A 25,040-nucleotide genomic window follows, 5' to 3' on the forward strand; every position below is an offset into this window, starting at 1 on the left:
GTATATAGGTCCAGCCTGAGCCCAGGGTTAGATTCTGGTTCTGGTTGATTAAATTCATAACTGGTTCATTATACCTTTTAGTAGTAGTTTCCAGTCAAGACCTCTAAGTTAGTGAAGGACTTGTAAAAAAATTCATGAAAAATATTTAAAACTTATGAAGTACTGGTACTGGTATTGGGTATTTATATATGAGTGTGGGCTTATACCAGAGGAACTACAATATTAATGTTTATTTATGGAGGCAATGTATATTTTTTGAAAGGAAATCATTGACCAATAGCTTCATAAAAGGTTGACGTACCACAATCTCCTGCATAGCATTCTTCCTCTTTTATGTCTTCTCCATAACATTCTGCGCCGCCGTACTGTCTGGCGGGGTTATCAGGAGTGCGCGAAGCTGTCCTTGTGCCTGTTCCACATGGGGTTGAACATTCGGACCAATCAGACCATTCGCTCCAACCACAGTCAACTGTAAGTATTAAGAAACGAATGTTTTTATAATTCTGCATTTCTGCATTTTAATTGGTCATCAATTAATAATATTTAAAACGTCAACATTATTTAAAAAAAATATTAAATCTGTTATCATGCAATGCAATTTATCCCAAGGCACTGAGGCTGTTGATGGGAGTATTTTTTTCTCTCCTTAATGATGAATAAAATACCAGTCATTATTATATATATACTGTGCCAGACTAAACATCTGGCAAGTAGACTGAACTGCCTTATCCTTCAGAAACATCTGTTAATTTCAACTTCGAAGAGGATTACAGTATTATACAGTTTGGAGTCAGAGTCAACTACAGAATAACTAAAACATACACAAATCATAAAGGACAAGCTGAACAAACGTGTTCAAAATAGTCTAGCCATCAAAGGAACACAACTAATGATTAATTGATGAAGTAATGCAGGTTTCTATTTTGAATTGTTTAGTAACATCAATTCTTACCATCACAATTTTCCTCTGTGCAGACAAATCCACCAACTTCGCAAGTGCAGTTGTTGCACTTGTGTTGGATAACGGTTCCAGGTGCGTATTCGGTATCCCTTTCTGACAGAGGATTGTCTCCAAACACAGACGGGTCAACAACACAGCGACACTCATTTGGATGTACACATTCGCCGTCTTGCAATACCTGACATTAATCAGTTTATATCGTATCATAATTTATATGTTGTTTTGGAAACTCTAGATGCAATATCAAACATTTTTACGTAAAAGGAACTTAATAAAAATTCAAAAAAAGATGTTAGGCCAAGTTAAAAAAAAAAATAGTTTCTCGTCCTAATATTTTCAAAATAAGAGGCGAACGAGGGCACTTTTTATTTTCTTTATTTTTTACTCCGAGATGGAAAATTTAAGATGGTCGATGGGAAGCAGCTATACTACTTTCTCAATTTAACCAAGTAGACACATTGAAAGCAAATAAAAGAAGCACTAGATATGATTCATGCCATATGTATCCACAACCACCGCCGATCGAGAGGAATTTTACAGATGTGAATTAGCCAGAATTTCGTACATTTCGTAAAATAAAGGAAATTAAATTAAAAAAATTGGTGAGGCAAAGAAAATGGATGAGTGAGGGGACAAGAAACTAATAATGTCTTTTATTTGGCCTTATGGAGTTACTGTAACTTAAACATTTCAGATTTATATTAACCAGAGTCAAATACAAATAAGCTGAAATTATTTAACAAAAATATCTTAATATTTGTCAAATATTAAAAGTTGATAAAATGATGATAATGAGGACAATTCTGCAAAGAAGTGTTATATCACATTTGCTTTTAGTTTAATTAGAAGTAATTCACAAAAATAAAAAAATAATTTTACAAAAATCAACCAATCTATCATAAGTAGGGCCAAAAAAAATTCAGCAGAAAAAAAAAAAAAATCTTACCATATCATCGGGGCATCTGCAGCCTGGGACACAATCTTCTTGTTGACAGTTACTCCCATCCTGCATGTCACCACATGTTGTAGGGCAAACGTTGGCACAATCCGACTCAATCAAAGGTTCTACACATACCACTAAATAGAGGATAAGCAATCATTGATTTACATTATTTTAACTTGTCGTATTTTTTTACCAGTTTTCAAAAATAGGCGTATTAATTACAGTAGTTATTTAATGAAATTTATTTCAAATTTGTTTAAATACATGATGACTGTAATATTACAAAAAATGTGTTGGTTGAAGTATTTATCACTTTTGGGAGCATATGATCTTCAGTAAGTAATAGAATTATAAATATGATATATCGTGTTAATCATGAGAGAATGATAAACTTTTGAAAATCTAACATTATATATTCTACCAATAAACTTCAAACTTTAGTGGAATTTTAAAATATAAATTGAACTTGTCAACTATTGTAAAGTATATGAATTGGTCAGGTGCAGAAATACTTAAGTGTACTCACAGCATGGTTCCATGTTGCAATGTTTTGAGCCAGTCAGTGGTTCGGTGCAAGGTACGCCATCGAACAAAGCAGGAACAATGATCTCACGTGACTTGAACACCTGACCACCATCACATGTGACAGGGCACTCACTCCAATCTGACCACTCAGAATAGACGCAGTCAACTGAAATTAATATACACAACTGTTTATTGTGTTGAAGTTTCGATCATTTTATAAGTTTGTTTTTTTTTAGACTTGTCCTAATTTCTATATAACTTGATAACAAATGCAACAACATACCTGGGCAAGGATCTTCGTTGCAATGACGCTCCTCTAACTCATCGCCTGGGCAAGGATTGTCAGCCGAATCTCCGATGCAAAGACGTTCACGTACTTGATGCCCTCCGTTGCATGTGGCAGTGCATACTGTCCATGCTGACCACTCTGTCATGTGAGCACAATCTTTGTCTGTGCAGTTAAGGGCGCCATTTTCACAGGTGCTGAACAGAGACAAATAATCATTATAATCATCAACATTGAGACACAAATAATACATACAAGATCTATATATAAGATAATAATGAATGAATCAAATTTTTATTTAAAAAATACATTACAGTACATTACTTCTTATCACAATTTCTAGGAACATTGCACGGCTTAGTTATTTCATGTTTTTGAAGAGTTTACTAAAGTTTTACCTACCAGTTCAAACAGTGGAACTTCAACATCTCTCCTGGTAGGAAGGATCCATCTGGTCCCGAACCAGTAAGGCCTGGAATTTCTGTTACCATAAGTGGCGTGGTTTGTGTAGCTGGACTAGTCTTCTGATCAAGAGGTATCGGCGTCAAAGCTGGTGGTTCTTGTCCTGTTTTGAAAAAGTAACAATGGTGGTGTATATTACAGAGGCAATATAAATTCATCTGTAGACCTACACAGAGACAACTGCAATGAGATTGAGCAAGGGCCCACTCGTCCCGTGTCAGCACATACACAAAATGGCTACAGCTAATAACTGACTGAACTGCTGCTTATATCATACTATATCCTTATAATTCTTGTTACCTGTATACTTGCATCCAAGTACGGTCATCTTAAGTTTGGATGGGTGATCTGGAGTGACCAATGGTACAATTGTAATAGACTGGGCTCGTAGACCACCGAGAGGTAGTGGAACTTCTATGCTAGTAGAGTCATCATGATTAGCTTTGAAAACCTATGAAGAAAGAAAAAAAAATTGATAAAAATATTGTTTTATCAAATACTTAAACAATTCCTCGTAATCCTGAAAGCTCTGATGAGGGCAGTATAATAGAGGCAGTAGAGTGTATTGGCCCTAACGGCCGCCCATACAAAAAAGATCAACAAAAAAAAGATCAACAAAAAACATTTATTAATCAATCAACTGAGTATTTCTAGAGCTCCTCATCAGAGGTAAAATTTAAGGTGTATCATATTAGTCTTTTTCACAGAGGGTGGATTGACACAACGCATACACAAACATACTATAGTAAAATCATTCTCCCAAATAGATTTGGATTTATAACAAAACCCCAGTGTTAAGGCATATTCTGCAGTCTGCATGTAAAGCAAAGTGTCTGGTTTTTTGTCCGGTTTGAAGGATTTTCTTGACTTCTACAAATTACTCTTCTTTCAAGACTTCAACAGCTTTACCAAAATTATTATGCGAAATTTTAGAATGTCAAACACACGAAAGCTTACCAAAGGTGTTCCGTCTTGACCACGTAAAGTTTGAATGTATTCTGATTTTGTTTCTTTGTAAACGATGATAAATCGCTCCAAGTAGGCATTTGTGGATGGACCTGCTCCTGACATCCTTAATATGGTCACCAATTTCTCTTCCTCATAGTTGAATGTTATGAAGTCTCCAGACCAACCGTCTCCTTCTGGGAGGATGTCGTTAGGGATGTTCAATGGCAGTTCCAAAGGTTCCATACAATCATCTGGAGAAGTAAATATAAAATAAAATTTTTAAGCATATTTATTACTATAAATAAGTACTTTTTTTTTTTAAGGGACAGCTTTACTGAGCTCTTCAGATAGCAAGCACATTATTAACATATACCTCCATGATTAACTAGATGCAGATGCATTACTACCAAACAGTTCGAATATAAAACAACTGTGAGTGTATGCCCCACTTAAAAGTCGAAGGAATGGCTAGGTGATAGTGTGGATGGTCACTATAGTTGTAAACGGAGTCAGGCAAGCTCCATGGACGTAACAGCCAATCATTTACAGTTTAAGGAATAGCATAGCAATAAATTTATTATATTTCTGTTTTTGTCAAACCCAAGAATATACAAGTCTTTTTGTATATATCTTTTTAAATAATAATACATTTATTATATTTCTGTTTTTGTCAAACCCAAGAATATACAAGTCCACCATTATTATTATGAATTTTAATATTAATGTTAAAGGTGTGTTGCAGCACATCATCGTACTTGTTGCCCTGAGAGCAAATGCCACGTTTACCTGGGAAATTTAAGATGAAATAATCCACTGGCGCTGGAGTTGGTTCGACTACCGGTGAGATTTCATTTTCATCCAGTAACCTCTGAAGAACTGCCATATCAGCTGTGCAGTGACACTCTTCTTGCGGTACACAGACACCATCCTGCAAATACTCGCCATCAGCACAGCGACATCCAGGGATGCAGTCTTCCATGTCAACGCAGTCAACATCTGGCGCCATTTCTAGGCATGTAGTAGCACACTGATTAGCACACTCATCAAACACCATGCCAATATCTGAGCATTCTTTACCTGCAAATCAAAAATAAATTTTAAGTAATCTTTCCTGTCTATAATATTATTCCTTATTCATGTAAATGATGTTAATATATATACTGTACAATGCAAACGCATTGAGAAAAGAAAAAAATAGTGGAAACTAGCTGCCTGGAAGACATAAAAGCAGCCTGTTACCAATCAGGATTTAACATGTTATCATAGAACATATATGGATCTTGTAAGTTCCACATAAGACATAGATAATAGCCTCCAGATTTCAATAAAACACCACAACATAAATGATGTTGATTCCTTGTTACTGTCTACACAGCCATTAATGAAAGAAGACAATAATTAACATTAAAAATTCATATCATTGTGAATATTAATGTCTTTCTCAGCATGCATAATCCACCTGTTATACTGTATTACTATATTACCAAGATATTAATTATAATCAGTAAGTTATTTACAAGTTGAAGAATATTATAATTCAAATGTTAATGTGTGCCTACTAGCTACAAGTTTATCTTTAATTCTCTTAATTCAAAATGTCTGAAAGCAAAAGATTACCTGGGCACTCTTGATAATTGCATGGTTGAACAAGCACAATTGGACCTTCGCATGGTAAGCCACCATATTGATTAAACTGGATAATATCTCGACTTCGTGTCTGATAGCCACCATTACATGGTGAACTACAAGGAGACCACACACCCCAATCGCCAAATATGCAGTCAACTGTTAAAAACATCAAATATATATTATGTTGTCTATATTGCTATGTCGATATTTTGAGAAATCAAAACAATTTTTAAATGTAAATTATAATAACAAGAATATTCAATCAATATCAAGAATATGATATGAGAATTTATGATTGGTTATCTAAAATTTGTTATTTTTAATTTGTCAATTCCTCAACAATTTCGACAGTAGGGACTGCCAAATATTTTGTCATTTTTTTCTTTCTGTTCTTGGTTGTTTATCAATATTTTACTGGGATCCCAATGGAAACTAATCCTTTTATTATGATTAACTGGGTTGTCCCGAATCCTTTTACTTTTTGTATTGTGTCAATGTTTATGGATTCAAAATAAAAACAAACAATTCTCTCGTACATTAGGTATGACTTTTCAATTATATTTTAGGATGTTTTCAGGAGCAGATCCAGATTTTTTTAAACGAGGGGGCACCAATTTCATATAGGCCTAACTGTTAAATAAGTATCCAATAAGGGTATGATTCGTGTTCCGTATATGCTGTTATGAAACTTTGTGACATGTAATATTTGTATATTTTTTTCTGTTAAAAAATAAAAAAACGACTGCGGAGTGATGTTTTGCTCTACCTGACATGTTATCCAACCGAATACTAAGTACTTTCCCAAATACCAAAAAAATTCCAAGTCATTCAGGTGGGAATGAAATTCACGACCTTGAAATAATTAGCCTGGTGTCATAACCACTAGACTACCGACCTTGCACTTAGTGACTAGTGTTGAATTCGATCTCAAGTAGAAGCGAGTACTGCAATTGCTGTTTCGCAAGTATTTGGGAACATACTCGGTACAATAATAAGTCCAGTAGGGCAAAACATCACTCCTATGATATTTTTCTGACGCAAACACATATCAAAATATAATAGACATACTCATCAAGAAATTGAAAACCTTTTGTAATCAATGACTTACTTGGACATGGATCTCGATCTGGACATGAAGCGGTATCAATTGGAACACCTTCGCAATCAATACCACCGTCTTCAACTGGCGGATTTGGAGGCGGGTTGGTACAGGATCGGTAGCGGACTACTGTACCAGGTTCATCCCCACAGGAGACACTACAATCGCTCCATGGCTCCCAGCTGCTCCATCCACCGGGCACTATTCAAGGAAAAGAGAAATTCAAATATTTAAAAAAAATATATAAATAAATTGTGTACAATTGTTATATTATATTCATACATTGCAGAACAGTGTGATACTCTATTTAAACAAAAATTTGGAAGAATAATTAAACTTACCTTTGCAATCTAATTCTGTACAGTTTAGATTTCCAGACTCGCATTCACTAGTGAGAAAATAAACAATTTATTAAATGCGTTGTTACGAGAGCAAGATGTTGCTCATTGAGCATATTCTCTCTTTTAGTAAAGACAAATAGGCAACAAGTTATCTTCCTGTGCAATATGTACAAAAAATACAGTCTACATTGCTTAGTTAAATAATGTTGTATCCATGGGTAGAGATAAACATGCAAAAGCTGTCTCTCATGGTTTATGTACAGTAGTAAGAGTATATATTGCCTATATGGAATCTCTGTACACTGATGATGACAGTAGGATCTGTCGAAACATATATGTAGCGTAAGGCCTAGCAATGGCTAGGTCTAATAAAGTTTTCTGGCATTGCCTGAAATGATCGTTCTCAAAAGTATCGTCATATTTTTGAATTTTATTAGTGGTTTATTGTGTCATCGATCATTTGGTAACAAAAATATAAAAAAGTAAATACAAATAAAACCATTTAATAAAACAGTAAACACAAGCTTGTATCTAAAATCTGATTTAAAAATTCTAAAACTCATATAAATAAAACCCTTTTTTATATACTTATATAGGACCCTACTTGTATTTAGATGCATTAATTACCGTATTAAAAATTCTATTTCCTACTCATTGTATAAAATCAGAGTTTTTCTTTTCCGTTGGCTCATTTCTTTTCGGCTTCATTAAAATTCCATGTGTATTCATTTGTAATTAAGCTTTTAATTTCTAACTTAAATAAGGTCCAACAATTTTTGGATTCTCGGTTTTTATTTTACTTTAATTTGTAGAATTAGATATGTTAGACTTACTTACAGATATACTGAACTAGAAAAATATGGATTGCCTACTGGGTACACTCGGACCAAGCTTGCCACTCCGTCCACACACAATCCTCTAATAAAATACACAACATTCATGATTTCAAGACTTTATTCTGTGGACTCATGGATATTCGATTTGATTAAAAACAACTGTCATCTACGTGCAATTTTGCGTGTTTTGCATTATCGATCATATCATCCTAAACAATTGTCATTTCTCAATGATATTTAGTGGGCATAAACTTCAGGTCAAGGTTGAATATCACGGACCAAAATATTTTTTGGCGTGCGTGCGAGTTATAACGCGCACTCGGGCGTCAAAATTTTAAAATGCTCAAAATCACTTTTTGACTAAATTAGAGCATGCTTCAGGCCACTTTGAGCATTTCATTTTTTTTTTAAATTTTCCACTACGCGCGCGCATTTTTCTTTTCAGTAATCTAATGGCCAATAGCAATGCCATACGCGCATCAAACATAGGGATCTTTGTGTGCGTTTGTGCTGATATACAGTGAAAATATGCTAAAATTAGGCCTTTTTTTAATCAGTTATAGCACCTTAGGATGAAAGGTGACCCCCAATTTTTATTACATATTCTGAAAGCACATGAGTTGTAAATATGATATCACAGATCATAATGGCTGATCGGACACTGTGACGTCATCATATTGCCATCTGAATTTTAAAAAACTGAATTTTATCTATGACGTCATTTTTGAAAATACGCATTTGAGCGTATATCGCTTATCCTTAATCCTTAAAATTATACTTTAAGCCATTTTCAGCATTTAAAAATGGTTCAATCGCCACCGCGCTCACTTCCTCAAGGGTCAAAGTGCGGCGGATCACCTAATTCGTCCTCAGTGACAAGTTCAAATCTAGTTAGTTTTAATTTTATAAGCAAGCAAGTTCAAAGTACTGAAATTAACAGGCCTTTAATATACATAAAACAGGTAGAAATACATTCTAATTCTTATTCTTCTATTGCCAAACAAAAACATAACAATTATACAGAGAATGAAAAACAAGAATAACTGAGCTGATTGACAGGGATACAAAAGTGAACTAAATCACTTCAACAACAATCTGTGTCCCTCATCAACCTAGATTTTTACATAAAAATAAACCTATATAATAAATACCCTCTGTAAAGATGGTCAACAATGAATTAATAAACAAATAATAAAACATGGAAACAGTAGTAACAAGTCGATTTCATCCATACCTGGACAGCTGCCCATGAAACACGATTCAGATTCCAGATCATCGCCTTCACATTCGTCTCCGCCATTTTCAGGTTCAGGGCAAGCACATACACGACGGTGTTCACGTTCGCCGGTACCGCAATCCTGAGAGCAGTTGGACCATGGGGCCCACTCACACCACTCACCCTTCACTGTTTACAAAATAACAAAAAGAATATTAAATGGCTGTGCAATGGCACAAAGATATAGGCAGAGGTAAAGGAAAGGTAAAAATAGGAGAAGAACTCATAACTCACAGCGTCATTGGGTTGAATTGCGCATGGGCGTGGTCCGTGACTACCTAGCAGCCATAAAGAGCGCTTATAGTAGCTACATGTTCACATCATTCCACAACGACAGGGGCTAGAATGAACCATAACATCGGGGTAAACCCCTACTGCCCCGAAAGATGCAATGGGTTCTTTAAAGTGCGCACAAGCCAGATGTATACACAGGACCTCTATTTTAAGTGCTTATCCAAGAAGACTTGGTTCTACCAACTGAACCCTGGGCGAGAAGCGGCTGGAACCAGTACTGATGTTAGGCTGTAGTCAGCGGCGCCCCTGCCTTACCGCTCAGCCACTTTAAGTACAGTTATCAGTGAAACTTATTTGGTTTTTCAAGTTAATTTTATTTGATCATTTTAAATGAGCGATTCAATGCTTTTAGATTTTAAAAACACTATCAACTTACCAGGACAGTCTGGCATACTACAGTTGCTGGTTTCTGTTGCCGTTCCATTGATGCAGATAATTCCGCTCTCGGTTTCATTACATCCACGTGTGCGAATAATATTTCCGTCGCCACAGGTAACACTACAGGAAGACCAACGAGACCACTCAGGTGGAACATCTGAAAAATGTTAATTATTAATCCAGAATTAATTTGGTTTGTATGATGATGCAGTTTTCAATAATAATATTGAGAAAAATTTAATATATTGTTCTGATGTCTATAGTTAATATATTCAAAATTAATTTAGTACCAATACTAAATATAATACTGATTTGTATTTGCATCGAGTCAATATACATAACAATAATTCATAATAAATCTGGTTGCAAAATTTATGTATTGACTTACAAGTGCATGTCCTTGTGCATTCCATGTTGCCATTTCTGCAAACACTGTTGACAAATAAACATTTTATTAGTTTTTATAAAACAAACCAGAATTTCACAGCCTCATACCCACATCTTACATCCTTGTCGTCCTATTTTACAACCATGTGAATCAATTTTACAATACTACAACCTAAATTTACAATTCAATGACTCCATTCTGCAACCTCATCCCCTAACTTACATTCCCAAAGTTTAACCTCATGCTCCCATTTTACATTTTAAAAAAAACACCCATGACCGTATTTGTTATAGGGCCACTTTCAACAAGCCCAAGAAAATGTTTCACAACCTGAACAATCTGTGTAACAACTAACAAGAATTACATGAAATAATCATTACCATTCAGAACATTTTGTTTCAACAACTTGGTCTTCTTCATAAATCACGCCTTCGTGTATGCAATATACAGGGCAGTCTGGTAAGTCACATGACCTGCTTTCTTCGTTATTTCCTTCACATTCTTTACCACCATTGGCTGCTGCTGGATTATTGCCTGACCTGTGATATGAAACATCAACTCGGAATAGTAAAATATTTCCTATTGTTCAAAATAATTTATTACATTTTATCAGATAAATGTATTAAAAAAAAAGTATGAGAAATTTCACATTCAACAGCAAGCAGAGAATAGAAGTACAGAGTGAAACTACAGTGGACTTGCCAATTCAAGACCAATTTAATTTAAGACCACTTTTTCAAAGAACCAAATAAAAGTCTTCAATCTTTTAACATTAATCTAACTTTCTAATTGAAGACCAAACCCGAAACCACTACAGATTTCCAGGCCGCAAAGGTGGTCTCGAATTGGAGGGCGAACTCTATATTGCAGTCATAGTTTACCTGAATCTTTTCTGCGTTTCCTCTCCACATGTGTTGGTACATTCTGACCACACTGACCAAGGGCTCCACTCACAGTCCACAGCGCACAGTTCTTCAGTACATTCAATGCGACCATTCATACATGTGCTAAATCATAAGAAATAAATTGCTTGTTAGCCATACAATTGATTGTGAGTAAAATGATGTAAATTGCTATGTTTTACCACAGAAAATCAATGTCCCATTTTATATCAGCAACTGTGAATTAAAAGTAGTACAAAAGAAACAGAGTAGTAGGAAATGAGAAGCAGAAGAACAAAATAGAAACATGTACTGTCGACATGTTTCTGTTTTTAATAACCTAATAGCAATGATTAATTTTCATACAAAATTTTAAGAATTTTACATACCAGTTGTTACAGTCAACTTGTTCTGTTGCCCCAATGGGCCATAGATTTCCGTCCTTGTCTAAGCACTCGCACTGACTCTGATAAACACAGTCCCCGTTGTAATCTTCTAACATGTTATCTGGGCATCGGCACCCTGGCTCACAATCCTCCTCATCACTGCATACCGAGCCTTGCTTCAGCTGGTCGCAGCGACTTGGACAGTGGTTGGCACATATTGGGTCATAGATCATTGGCGCCTGGCATTCCTCCTCTGCAAAATTCAAGTTGGAACAACTCAAAAACAGTTTTGAAAACAAAATGATTATTATGCATATATATTGCAATTGGATGATTCCATTAGCTTATAAGGTAAGGCCCATGAAAAAATATAACATATTGAAGCTTAGACAATTGAGTTGAGCTTTTAAGAATTATATAGTAGTAATTGGCACTTACCACATGGTTCTACATTGCAAGTCTTTGTCTCTTCACTGGATCCATTGCAGAATTCTCCTCCATTCTTTGGTGGTGGGTTGGAGCATGTACGTGTACGTTTCATCTCGCCACCTTCACATTCTGCTGTGCAATTTGACCATGGGTTCCACGGTGTCCATTCACCCTTAGCTGAAAGATACATCATAATATTATTATACTTAAGTTATTAATATATTTTTACAGTATCATTATGCGGTTATTGTTCAGGTAAACAAGTTGATGAAAAATATGGTAAGAATTTGAAATTTCATTGGTTGAAAATCATCATATGACAGGAAACTTACTTGGACATGCGTCTGTGTTGCAGGTTTCTGTCTCAACGGTTGTAATTGGGTACTCGCATTCTTGTCCACCATTCTCTGGAGGGTTGTAAGAGCGTTTTCTTTCATGCTGACCCACTCCGCATGATTTGCTGCAATCAGACCATGGTGACCATTCGCCGTAAGAACAGTCAACTGAGCAAGCTGGGTCACCAATTTCGCAAACTGTAAAATATCATTTGCAGCATAATCAATATAAAGAATATGTGTTTATGAGGCACAATCTGTTGTCAGGTACACAGTACTATGCAGACTACAGTATCTGGCAGACAATTTCATTAAAATAAGATCCTCTCATCAGGTAGTAATAAAAATCAATTTTTACAATCAATTTTTAAAAAGTTTACTGTATTCAACACTGACTGTAAACAATTTAAAAAAACAATAATTATCAGTTATCAATATTATCTCTATTAATAATAATAATAATAATGATGAAGATAACCATTATTATCAAATAGGAATGGTTAATTTACCATGGAAACAACCAAAGTAATCAACCCTCAAAGATGGAACTGTATCCTCAGGCCATGAGATAACAGCAAGCCTGACTGCTTTAATTTCACCCAAAGATGATGGCATCGGGAATGATCTAGGTTCTTCATTATTTTCAACAGGTAATCTTAATTCCTAAAAGAAGAGTACAAAGGAATGTAAATTTGGCTATTCTATATGTTAAAAGTATATAAACTTGCAAGTATTGAAAATAAAAAAGAATTACAAGTATGAAAAAACTGCTACATTAATTTGGAAATTAGTAATACAAAATATTAATTAGTAATAAAATACAATACTGTAAAAAGAAGTTGTTAAGCAAATAATGAAATTTAGATATAAGATGTTCATATTAAAAACTGAAAAAAACATTTATTGAACATATTAATTATAATTAAATTGGCTAAATTTTTTGCCAACCTCTTCGAAAAAGATGAACTGATCTTGACTCTTCGGTATGTATTCCAATGACAGTTCGGTAACTGTGTTTGCTCCGTTACCCTGCATCCTTAGAGTCTTCAGTGTAACCGGTGTACTAAACCATGCTGTAATTGTTGGCAAACCTCCATCGGCAACATTCGGCATCCAAGGCTGTGTTGAGTACAAGCGTGTCTGGGATGCTGGTGCATCATCGGATGTTTCACGTGTGACAATCAGGCCATCAACTTCACTGAGATTCTCATCACACTTATCTGGGATAAGAGAAAAATTTCTATCAAGGACCCATCGCCACAACTAATCAAGTAATGGAGAAATTTAAATGTTGTAATTTTCGAAAAGCATAGCAGGATTAATGCCGACTCAAATAGTAATTATGACAGTAACTGTAAGAGTGCCATACCAACGAAATGTTCATGTTGAAAAGGTGGATACTGCAAGCACTTTCATTTCTTTGAACAGATATTTCCAAGTGGTACAATTAAAAGTCTTAAATAAAATTAATATTAGTATGTTTTCAACACTCCCTCAATACAAAATATATTTACCTGGACATGGTCCTGAATCACAGTCTTCCTCCTCCGTAGCTGCATCAATACCGCCCTCGCATTCACCAATCATGCATGATCTACTTCGGTAACGCTCTCCAACACCACAGCTCGATGTACATGATGACCATGGCGACCATGGTGACCACCCGGGGAGTACTGTTGTTGTGTAGTTGATTGGTCGAAGAGTAGTGAATACCTGTGGTAGTGTTACTACAGTTGTGCCTGAAGAAAGTTCATTTAGGTATTCGGTAAGTGCTTATACCACTATCACTTATTATTAATTGTTATCTTCCTATAGCAATTCCATATTTATCACTGGTAAATCAATTATATTTTTATCACATGTAAATCAATTCTATATTTATCACATAAAAGCCTGACTTTAAACACATATGTATGTGATAAATTGTTGGTATGTTGTACAACTTATTTTTCTAAGACACAAAAAGCATATTTGACGATAAACTCGAGAACTATTAATGAGAATACCGATTTTTAAACATTTATCTGGGGGAAAAGGTGGAAAAGGATAGATATGCCCATTTTGTTGCACTGGCAACAAATGTCATGATAGTTGGGAGGCATGCCACTTTCATATTATTCTGTACTGCAATATCTGCAGTAATTATTAATGGTGCACCATACTATCATCAGTCAGTGACTGTTCTAAAGACGGCTCAATGAGTACAAGTACAGAGAGCATCCTATAAATAAATATATAATATATATTTTTCTGATTTATACCTTCATATTCACAGCCAATAACTTCAATCCTGACTCGTATATTCTCAAGATCACTTTGCAGGAATGCAATAATGATCTCATTAGCATAGATTGCCTCCTCAAATGGAATCGTCTTGGGGGTGACATCATCTGTATTTGCTTCGTATCCCTATGGGGAAGTTAAATAAAATATGATTTTCTAGTCTCCAATTTTGTGTTACTTGTGTAAAATTTGTCAAAAAAAAATTGTAAATAATTTCTATATTTTAAATGCATTTATAGCATTTGAATATTTTTAATAAACTTAAAATTAAGGATAGGAAAAGGTAAGACAATACTTATACAATGTCAAGTTCTTAAAAGAAGTGCATAGTTTGCTAACAACCCAAGCTATCTACCAGATCAAAACTCTACTTAGTACGTCACATCGGGTGGTGTTACAGCCACGGTACTTACAACTTGACCTTCTGGTTCTGTGACCATAATTCTTTCATCAGATCCTGGTGTCTTGTAGTAAATACGAATACGTTTAGCATACAGATCTGTACCGAGGCCTCCACCGCGTATATTGATGCCTGTGACCTGTTTAGGCTCTGCCAATGTAATCGTGAGGGATGTCTCATTATCGCTTGGTGCCCAGCCATAGATGCCAAGATCATCAGCAGGACTTGTGAAAGAGACAAACTCTGGAGTTTCTGGTCCAGTTTCAAGGATCTCGCTACAAACTTTTGTAAAAATTTGGAAGAAAATATGTACTCTTGATAATAATATGATTAGGTATCAATATCATTTGTTCTGTATAAACTATATAAAAATGTACATTAATGGTATCATTTTAATAAAGAAAACCCTGCCTTTGGCAAAAAAAAAAATTCATGAGTTATAAAAAAAACGTACCAGGAGGTATAACAGTTGTAAGTTTGCCAATCCTGTGTCCTGTAGTGAGTAGCATCTGCTTAGTACTCTTAAGCATGGCCTGTGTTATGAAAGTCGTTGATTGCCTGGCAGTTGATGGAAGTGCTGTTGTTGTTGGTAGTACTGTTGACACTACATAATGACATTTATATAACAGTTATTCGTAAAGTAAACTAAATTAAGCCCTATCCAGACTCAATTAATGTGTTTGTGCTTTAATATGTTAGATTTATATAGCGCTTAATACCAACAAGTCCTAAAGCGCTTCACATTACTACCCCCGGTCATTGGATTAAACGCCTATGGAACACAAACTCAAGCTCCCTGGGGGAGTATTCCATAAAGATGCAGCAGCTACATCAGCGCATTTTGGCATTTAACCCTACCAGGTATCTATTTATACTCCTGGGTGGCTCGAGAGAAGCAATGCAGATAAAGTGCCTTGCCCAGGGACACAAGTGAAATGCACAGCGAGGGGATTGAAACCCCGACCTCGAGGTTGGGAATCCAAACCATTCCCAATGCGCCAAACCACTTTACACAAAATAAAAACTTTGCATGATGTGATTTGAGATTGAAGTAATTAGACATTGGTTACACTGTAAAGACATCATATTTGATATACTATGTATTAAATATGATGTCTATGTAATTAAATACAGTGGATTTCGATAGGCAATTACATTATGCTTGAGGTAAGTTCTTCAAAAACAAACTGTAATATCTCTATACGTCATAATCATATTAAACCCACCTGTAAACATTTATAAATAATACATAGTTGGAAAGAGCATTCTTACCTTGAGCGGCACATCCAAGAACCTGAAGTCTAAGACGGATGTCTCGGCCAAGGTTGAAGAAGCGTAGTACAAGTCGTGATGTGACAATTGGTTCTGGTAGCTCAATCAATTTTGGAGTTGAATCATCATCATTTCCAGAAAATCGCTTTAAAAAACAACCAAAATGTATCATCAATATTTATGAATATGGTTTAACGTCTCCCATCTATGTCACTGGCTCTAGATTTATGTTAGCCTATAGATCTTAAAGTGAGTGCTTAAAAATTAAATTTCCTAAAGGTGAAATATAATGGCAGAGAGATTATCTTTACTTTATACTTCTTAATTAAAGTTTATTCCATAACTCTTTATTGAATCATACTCATCAAATAACATTTTCACTACAAATTCTTACAAAACAAATACCAAAGTAAAATGCTAAAGCATCCATGCACTTTAGATATAATATCTAAGTTATGAACATTAAGAAATCTTCAAATTTACCTCAGGCACTGGGGAAGGACTGTCAACTCCCACAGGGTAATAATAAACCAAAAACTCTTCAACGTATTGACCTGTACCACTTCCACCTCCTAGAATGTTGAGGGCGTTTACAGACACCAACTCGTCCAGCTCAATATCAAGACTATCTGCTCCACTCCATCCGTATGAGTTGTCTTCATTAGGCTGACTATCGAAGTACAAGTTAGCAGGGACGTTCTCAGAGAAGTCAACAACATAATTGCATTCTGCGTAAGGAAGAAGATTAATTTACCTTCTGTTTATCATAATAAAAAAAATCATTTTGGAAACAAGTACAGTTCAAAAGAAAGTCACTTTCAAAACAATGAATGACTGCATCCAACCATCCATCAATCAATCTAAAAATTACTACTTTTGATAACATGTGGCATCATATTGTATATTTTCTTATCTGAAATTAAATATCTTTTAAATAGAGTTTTTAAACAATATGTTACTGAGACATGCCTTAAAAGATGTTGCTGCAGAAAAAGAAGAAAGATAAGGAAATATTACAAAGGTAATTTAAGCTAAAGAACCAATGCATAAGGAGGAATTAGAAAGAAAGGGGAAAGGAAAGAAAAGGTAATTAAAAGGAAAAGGGAGACGAAAGAAAGAAAAGGTGGGTAAATAGGAATCACGGAAAGTTAAGGAAGCATAGAATGAAAGTAAAAGAGAAGATAAGTAAGTAATTAGACGGTTAGCTAATACTAAAATAGAAAACAAAAACAAGGAACGTGAAAGTGAAATATAGGGTCAGCTAACATATTTTTTCCCTCTAGGGTCCTTCTTTTGTTTTGCACTGTTGAAGCTTGTCAACTACTGTGGTAGTCAATGACAGCCACTTGTTCTGTTGATTCAGAACGGTTAAAAACTTTATTATTATTATTATTATTGGACCAACTTCAACTTTAGATACAGATTCAATTTGTCATGTAAAACATATAAGTTGCCATGACTCACAGGATCATACATATGCTACATTAATCTCTTCTTAAAGAATACTAGAAATCAACAGTGGATCTTATTTTTACCTTCAATGGTGGTTGCATTGAATCCTGGGATTATGGTAGTTGTTACTGAAGACGAAAAAAAGACAATATTTAGAAAAATGATGAGATACAATCCACTACATATAAATTGTACTATTACTTTTCTCAAGGTTCATTTATCCATCAACCCTTTGTGCTTAACAGTTTTTTGAATAGTGCTCATTATCATCACCATCATATGTCTTCATCAGCACACCATTTCCATCATCATCATTAATACCATCAACTCTGACATCATTATCTCATCTGAAATGTATTCAATGAATGCAAGTTCATAAAAGCTGTTGCGCATCGGAACGAAATAATACAAATAAAAGAAACTTACCAGCCTCTACACATCCTAAAAATGCTACACGTAGTGTTGGTCCGCTGGAGTTTTTATTTGTCCAGTCGAGGATGTTGATTCGAATGGATGAAAGTAGTGGAAGTTCCACATCCAAATGATGCTCGGCGATTATGGAATTATCTTCTGATGGTACTACATTAAAGTCCTGAAAAAGTGAAAAAACAATTGAGAAAAATTGTTTGTGTTAAACATAATTCAGGGAGTAATAAGCCTCAAAGCCAATATTTTGTAACATGTGCTACTTTTTATCAATAATGACACTGAAATTAATTTACCTTATTGAAACCGATGTATCCACTCTCACCAAGTGGCATGTAGTCCAGTGTCATGAGTGTCACAACGTCATCCTTGTTACCTTGTGTGTAGAATGATGTGATGTGAACTGGTATCAAGAAATTGACAATGATGTACTGAGAGGAACTGTCTTCAGTTGAGTACCAAGGCTCTGCATTGCTTAGGCTGGACAAGCTGGCATTCTGACCATCTGATAACACACGTCCACTTTCAATGAACTGCAAGTCATCCTGACACACTTCTGTAGGGTCAAAAACAGAAGGAAAATGTTTAAGAAAAAAATGGGAAATGTCTATTATTTGGTATGGAAAATTGGCATTTATCAGTTTATCCAGGTAATTATAAACAGAAGAGACACAGAAAATTGATCAATACAATTTCAGTTTGGCTGAAATTTTTATTGACAATAGAAATGTCCGGATTATCATTCTTAATTTGTATAATTGTGTATAATAATAACCAATTAAAATATTCAAATAACGAACTCAAAATATTGCAAAAACATCAGTAAGCAATGTTAGAATTTCCCATTGTCTAAAAATAATAACAGCTGTTTCCACTAGGATCTAAATTAAAGGTCATACTGTACCTTCAACAGAACATCCCAAAATCTGTAATCTAAGTCGTACTTCGATGTCAGTATTAAAGATTCGGAATGATAGCTGAGACGTGGTGAACGAATCACTCAAGATGTCTGAAGAGTTACTGAAGTCGATGGTTACCAAGGAATCATCATTATCACTCACAGATATCACCTGCAAGAAGAAAAAAAAACAAAATGAATCAATCAATCGATCAATAAATCAGTTACTTAGTATTAATCAACTACTCATTATCATTATTTTATATAAGTTGGCAAAAGGCCAAATTTAGATTCAGAATCTTAAGCCAGGCATTCACTGCATCTGACAGTCGTCTGCCGATGCAATTCTATGGATAATGAAATGCAACGACATGCGCATAAAGGATCCATTTTATTGACGATTCATTCACACTGCTACCGGCAATCAGCAGACGGCTTTACGTCTGCCGCTCGCAGGGAGCGGAGTTTGATTCATCGGCCAACGGTCGTACGGCTCAGTGAGAGGCCCTGGCTTTAGGTACAACTCGTCTTTTCTCTATTAGCGTACCTTGTCACTTATGCTAACTGGTGTGTCCGAATCCTCTGGTAAATAATACACTAGCATATCATCAACATAAGCATTCGATCCTTTTCCACCACCCATGATATTGAAGCCAGTAATTCTAAAGGTCTTGTTAAGGTTGACGGTAATCACAGCATCCTCAGGGTTATAACCATAAATGCCATTTTGATCTGGTTCACTGTCAAAATATAGACTTGATGGTACATCACCAGCCATGGGGAGAATTTCATTACAAACTGGAAAAAAAAAATTAAAATTGTATAATATATATACCTCAGGTTAATACAGTAGAACCCCAATTATTAAGGGGATACCTTCAGGACCAATAAAAGTGCCCATTAATAGGGGTGGCCCCTGAAATGGGGTTAGCTGTAGTGTTAAAAGATACACTTGTTGTGGTCGAAAAAGTGTCACCTTAATAAGGGTGTCTCAAAGGATGGGGTTCAACCTGTATCTGATTAACCAGTTAAAGTGTAATAAATATAGTATAATTAATCAATATACATTCAATATCTGGCATTAATAATAAAATGTTAAAGGTATGTTCTCTCTCCCTTTATACAGAATTGGAAACTATTGGTCTAGGTTTTTATTATGAAACAAGATATCAGTTTTGATTGGTCAGTCAATTTACATACATGAGTGCTTCAACCTACCTTTAGGAAGACCAGTGACTTGTGGTAAACTTGTTGCAATTATTGGTGTTGTTGCCATCATTGTTGTCGTTTCTAAAATATCAGTAAACATTATCTTTTATCATCATGATATAGTATATTGTGCTTGAAGTTGGCAAATAGTAATATTTATATGTTTATACGTTACTTCTTCTCCTTTTCCTCCGATTAGTAGCAAACTTTACTGTTGAAGGCTACTGCGGCTCCACTGGCTGCTTTTGCAATTTGTATGCATATGGTGTTTAGTACATTCACAATTAAATAATCATATTCATATAAATTAATTCTTATTAATTAACTTATGATAATGTTGTGAATCAATGTTGTTATGTATTATTGTTGTCTTTTGCATTAATATTGTAATTGCTAAACTTAGTACAATACTTGTAATCTTTGTATCCTTGTGCAAACACTTTATCTACACTGTTGCACGACACCAAAGAGTGAAATTTAATTATCTATTCTGAGATATTTATGTTATAAGAACAGAAAGGTTAATAATAAATACTGCAGCAAGTAACCAGATGACTGGATTTGCACTAGGAGAAAATTTTACCTGTCATTTCGCATCCATATATTTGTACTCGCACCACAACATCTTTGCTACTCTGTACAGTCAATATGATAGATGTCATCATCAACTTGTTATCAAAGTACACAGCAATTGGTGTATCATCATTTGAATTACCCTCGTAAACCTAGAAAAAAAACACCACATATTTATATACATTTATATACATTATTCATATAGAACACATACACCTAAAGGACGAAGCCGAAAAATTTAGTTTGTTTTAAAAATATTTACAGCAATTATATACCTATTTTTGTGTTTGGTTACCTGTATTTGGTGCCAAAGCAGTCCTATAACATTGTTTACATGTACATATACAATTACATATAAAAATAAAAATATGGTTTAATATAATTATTAATATGTAATTTAATTGAATACTCTTACCTGACTTATAATCTGTGGTTCCTCTGATTCACTGTTAAAGTACATAATTGTAAAGCTTTCAACATAGGCATCGGTTCCTGAGCCTCCACCAATGATAGCAAGACCACTGACTTCCTTCTCACTGTCCAGTTCAATTTGTACCAGTCCAGCATCTCCAGGAAGATAGCCAAAGCTGCCATCATCATTTGCTGGGCTATCAAATGCCATACTTGCAGGCGTGTCCAGAACATCATAGCATTCTGTATTGTTGGAAAAGAGCAATATAAGAATATGTTTTTTCTTAGGAAAAGAAAAAAAAATCAATTTTCACCTGCAATGCTTTGAACAGATAAATGGCATTACTGAAAATTCAACATTGATTTAAAGGCTTTTAAAAAACCTTACTAACCAATATGAATCTGACTGAATTAGCAAAGGAAATACTCAAATTATGAGCTGAGTCAAATCATATGCAAAGTAAACAGAATAAGCATAAAACTGATTTTTATTTGTACTGACCAACACAAGCTAAGACCCTGGCTCTCAAGGATGGCAGAGTTCCATTTGACCATTTAAGAATAGTGATCTTCACAGCTTCTGATGGTGGCACATCTTGAGGGATGGCAAGTTCCAATAGTTCCGAGTTGTCACCAGAAGGTGATGGCTGAATTGTATATACCTAGCAGGGAAAAAGAGAAAACCTTAAGGACTTACTGATAACATGTGGCATACATGTCCCTATTGTACATTATTCTGAAGGTACTGTGCTCTTGTTTATGTGGGCATGGGAAGGATAATTTCATTAAATAAAGTCTCAAGATCACAAATTTCTTAAAAGTATCAAAAGCTATTATTGATATGGTTGTTAAACAAACCTTAGGTACTTCTATGTAATCCAAACCAACTGGTTTGTACTCAATGGTAAGTTGCGTTGGTATATTTGGACCATCGCCTTGTACGACAACAGATTCAAGTCGGACTGGCTGCGATAGAGAAATCTCCAGGGATGGTTCCGTTCCTTGGGCGAGATTTGGATACCAAGGTGTAGGATGATCAATATCGGTGATGTCTCCTGACTGGCCATCTGAAGGCATTCTGGATACTTCATATGTTTCCATGCTAATGTTACAGCCAACTAAGAAACGAAAAGAAATGGTGGTAATAAATTTGGTGGTAATGTAATAAAATTGATACCATACCTGAATGAGTTTAAATTGTTTTTTAAGGACTGCTATATAAGTACCAGAAAAATGTTGTATGAAAATGATGAGACTTAAACAAATTAAAGATGATGTCTACGAGTGAGATACATATCTACAGGTATGTTGAAATATAGTAATCTATTGTATTAGTCTCATTTATTATTATTATTATTATTATTATTATTATTATTATTATTATTATTATTATTATTATCAATCAATCACTCAATAAATCAATGGATTATTATTATTATTATTATTAATAATTATTATTATTATTAATATTTTTTCATTACTATTATTGGTTGCTTGAATTTAAAAAAAATGCTTTGAATAATTAGTATTAGCACCTGGAATTTGAGATGTTTATAAAAATAGTGACCTTGATAATATTTTACAAATTGTATTACCAGTTTTTTGGCATTTTTACTATTACTGGTTGTACTTATGAGGATTTGATTTGCATAATGATTTCAAATTATATGTATTATCACCTGGAATTTGAGATGTTTGTAAAAATGGTGCTGTTGTTGTAATCAACTGCTCAGTTGTCAAATGAGCAGTGGTTGTTGCCCGAACAGCAGTGGTTGCAGCCCGAACAGCAGCAGTTGTAATCCAGCTGGCAGTTGTTGTACCCTGGGCAGCAGTGGTTGGAGCCCGAGCAGCAGTAGTTGTAGCTTGGCCAGTAGTGGTTGCAGCCTTGCCAGAAGTTGTAGCCTGGCCAGCAGTGGTTGGAACCCGGGCAGCAGTAGTTTTAGCCGAGCTAGCAGTGGTTGTAGCTTGGCCAACAACTGTTGTGATGACTCCTTCTAATGTAGTTGTTCGTAGAGCAGTTGTTTGTGGAATGACAACTGTTGACAACAGAGGGGTGGTGCCTAAATCAAATAAACAAAAATAGTAGTGTTAAAAGAGTACCTAAATAAATATTCAAAATCTTTTGAGATAGAAAAATTTTTCCTAATTAAAAAAAACAAAAAGTGACTTTACATGAATGAAAAAAATCCAGTCAAAATAACCACACTATAAGCTAAAGGGAAGGAAAACATCTTTAAATTGGACTCTTAAAATACTCAAAATAACTCAATGACTTTGAGAAATTGATTCATCCAGAAAGTATTCACAAAATCCACTGACAGCAAGCACAGCTTATTCAATTGGAATAAACATATAATGAACATCAGCCTAATTTATATACACACTGAACTATGCAGCAAAACATTTCTTAATATTTATCACCTAATATTAAAGTATCATCATATACATTTTGAATAATATTTTTAAAAAGATAAAAATGATGCAGTTACTTTGTTGAGGTGTTGTCCTTGGTAGAATTGTTATCTTTGTCAAAGGCAACCTCGTTGTCATGCCTCCTCTTGTTGTTGTTTGTCTGGGGGTAACTGAAGTGATAGCTGAAGGGGGCCCACGAGTTGTTACAATGGGCGATGCTGTAGTTGGTAGGTGTTCAGTTACAACAGGTGTTATAGTTGTTTCTTTAAAAAATATAAACAATTTCTTTTTTGCTTTATCATACATTAAAGAACTACCACTTCCAACCCTATACACGAACTTCATCCTCTATTTTTCTTTTGATTCTTCTTTTAAAATGCATTTGCACTCATAAAATGATATATTTATAATAACAATATAATGATTTAGATAGTGCAAACAAAGCAGAAAAGTTAATAAGAGGTTTTCTATTCTTTAATCCATGGTTTTTAAGGTTTACTAAAACAAGAAATGTTTCTAAAATGTAGACTATATAACATAGATTTCTATCTGAAATGGAGAGATCTATCTAAAATTGGGAAATATGAAAAATAAAGATTTTATTCATTACCTTCATAGCAACCTAGAACCTCAACTCGTAATCGTGACTTTTCCAGTCCAATGTTTATGACACGAATAATTAGACTGGCAACTTCAACTGAAGTGTCAAATATGATAGTCTTTGGTGTTACACTGTCAGTGTTGGCAGCTATGACCTAAAGCAAAATGCAATATTTTTTAGATGTACAGTTTCTAAGAACTTACTTTAAAATACTATTGAAAATGAGACTGGAATAATTAAGTGTCAACATTACTATATTACTCTTATCATAAATTTTACCTGGTCGTTGTTCTGAAGTAGCACCTGCGGTACAAGAATGTCCTTGTTAGTATAATACACTGCTATTGACTTGGCATACAAATTAGAGCCTGGTCCACCACCAAGAACATTGATACCTGTAACTGTCATCTCAGACCTCAGATTGATGGTCAAAGTATCATCATCAACTCCATATGCACCATCAACCATTTCACTATCAAAGTACAACTCTGGTGGGGTATCATCAGCAAGGGGTAGAACCTCTCGGCACACATGAGTTGTAGTCTTTGCAGATCCAGTGGTGATGGCAGGTGGGATGACACTGGTTACAGCTGGGAGTGGACCAGTTGTCTGTGGTTTCGTAGACACTATACCTGTTGTTGATACCCTTCCTTGAGTAGTAGAAAAGGCACTGGTTGTCGTTGATACTGTTACAAGGTACAAGATA

At 34.9% G+C, this 25,040-nt stretch overlaps 1 protein-coding gene across 1 annotated transcript in view; it reads right to left on the reverse strand.

Moving 5' to 3' along the window:
• Window positions 1-25,040, reverse strand: part of LOC117122685 — a 92,097-nt gene that overhangs the window by 3,481 nt on the left and 63,576 nt on the right. The window contains exons 82-124 of the mRNA XM_033268367.1: window positions 24,614-25,020; window positions 24,344-24,488; window positions 23,811-23,996; window positions 23,001-23,381; window positions 22,180-22,439; window positions 21,824-21,983; window positions 21,326-21,564; window positions 20,921-21,062; window positions 20,347-20,418; window positions 19,676-19,926; window positions 19,135-19,300; window positions 18,527-18,786; window positions 18,231-18,396; window positions 17,888-17,932; window positions 16,836-17,080; window positions 16,353-16,497; window positions 15,535-15,684; window positions 15,094-15,362; window positions 14,659-14,806; window positions 13,912-14,136; window positions 13,346-13,617; window positions 12,907-13,060; window positions 12,395-12,595; window positions 12,072-12,239; window positions 11,637-11,886; window positions 11,248-11,373; window positions 10,747-10,905; window positions 10,367-10,410; window positions 9,977-10,135; window positions 9,265-9,435; window positions 8,064-8,112; window positions 7,195-7,241; window positions 6,863-7,054; window positions 5,743-5,910; window positions 4,912-5,202; window positions 4,135-4,376; window positions 3,478-3,628; window positions 3,118-3,280; window positions 2,713-2,912; window positions 2,431-2,595; window positions 1,908-2,038; window positions 953-1,139; window positions 302-469 (exon numbers count right to left, since the gene is read on the reverse strand). Of these exons, the coding sequence (XP_033124258.1) occupies window positions 302-469; window positions 953-1,139; window positions 1,908-2,038; window positions 2,431-2,595; window positions 2,713-2,912; window positions 3,118-3,280; window positions 3,478-3,628; window positions 4,135-4,376; window positions 4,912-5,202; window positions 5,743-5,910; window positions 6,863-7,054; window positions 7,195-7,241; window positions 8,064-8,112; window positions 9,265-9,435; window positions 9,977-10,135; window positions 10,367-10,410; window positions 10,747-10,905; window positions 11,248-11,373; window positions 11,637-11,886; window positions 12,072-12,239; window positions 12,395-12,595; window positions 12,907-13,060; window positions 13,346-13,617; window positions 13,912-14,136; window positions 14,659-14,806; window positions 15,094-15,362; window positions 15,535-15,684; window positions 16,353-16,497; window positions 16,836-17,080; window positions 17,888-17,932; window positions 18,231-18,396; window positions 18,527-18,786; window positions 19,135-19,300; window positions 19,676-19,926; window positions 20,347-20,418; window positions 20,921-21,062; window positions 21,326-21,564; window positions 21,824-21,983; window positions 22,180-22,439; window positions 23,001-23,381; window positions 23,811-23,996; window positions 24,344-24,488; window positions 24,614-25,020 (7,920 nt within the window). The remainder of the gene's footprint in view (window positions 1-301; window positions 470-952; window positions 1,140-1,907; window positions 2,039-2,430; window positions 2,596-2,712; window positions 2,913-3,117; window positions 3,281-3,477; window positions 3,629-4,134; window positions 4,377-4,911; window positions 5,203-5,742; window positions 5,911-6,862; window positions 7,055-7,194; window positions 7,242-8,063; window positions 8,113-9,264; window positions 9,436-9,976; window positions 10,136-10,366; window positions 10,411-10,746; window positions 10,906-11,247; window positions 11,374-11,636; window positions 11,887-12,071; window positions 12,240-12,394; window positions 12,596-12,906; window positions 13,061-13,345; window positions 13,618-13,911; window positions 14,137-14,658; window positions 14,807-15,093; window positions 15,363-15,534; window positions 15,685-16,352; window positions 16,498-16,835; window positions 17,081-17,887; window positions 17,933-18,230; window positions 18,397-18,526; window positions 18,787-19,134; window positions 19,301-19,675; window positions 19,927-20,346; window positions 20,419-20,920; window positions 21,063-21,325; window positions 21,565-21,823; window positions 21,984-22,179; window positions 22,440-23,000; window positions 23,382-23,810; window positions 23,997-24,343; window positions 24,489-24,613; window positions 25,021-25,040) is intronic.

The sequence above is a fragment of the Anneissia japonica genome, unplaced genomic scaffold (assembly GCF_011630105.1).
Source record: "Anneissia japonica isolate Jap-2015-1 unplaced genomic scaffold, ASM1163010v1 scaffold287894_len555002_cov174, whole genome shotgun sequence".
In the NCBI taxonomy this organism is placed as follows: Eukaryota; Metazoa; Echinodermata; class Crinoidea; order Comatulida; family Comatulidae; genus Anneissia; species Anneissia japonica.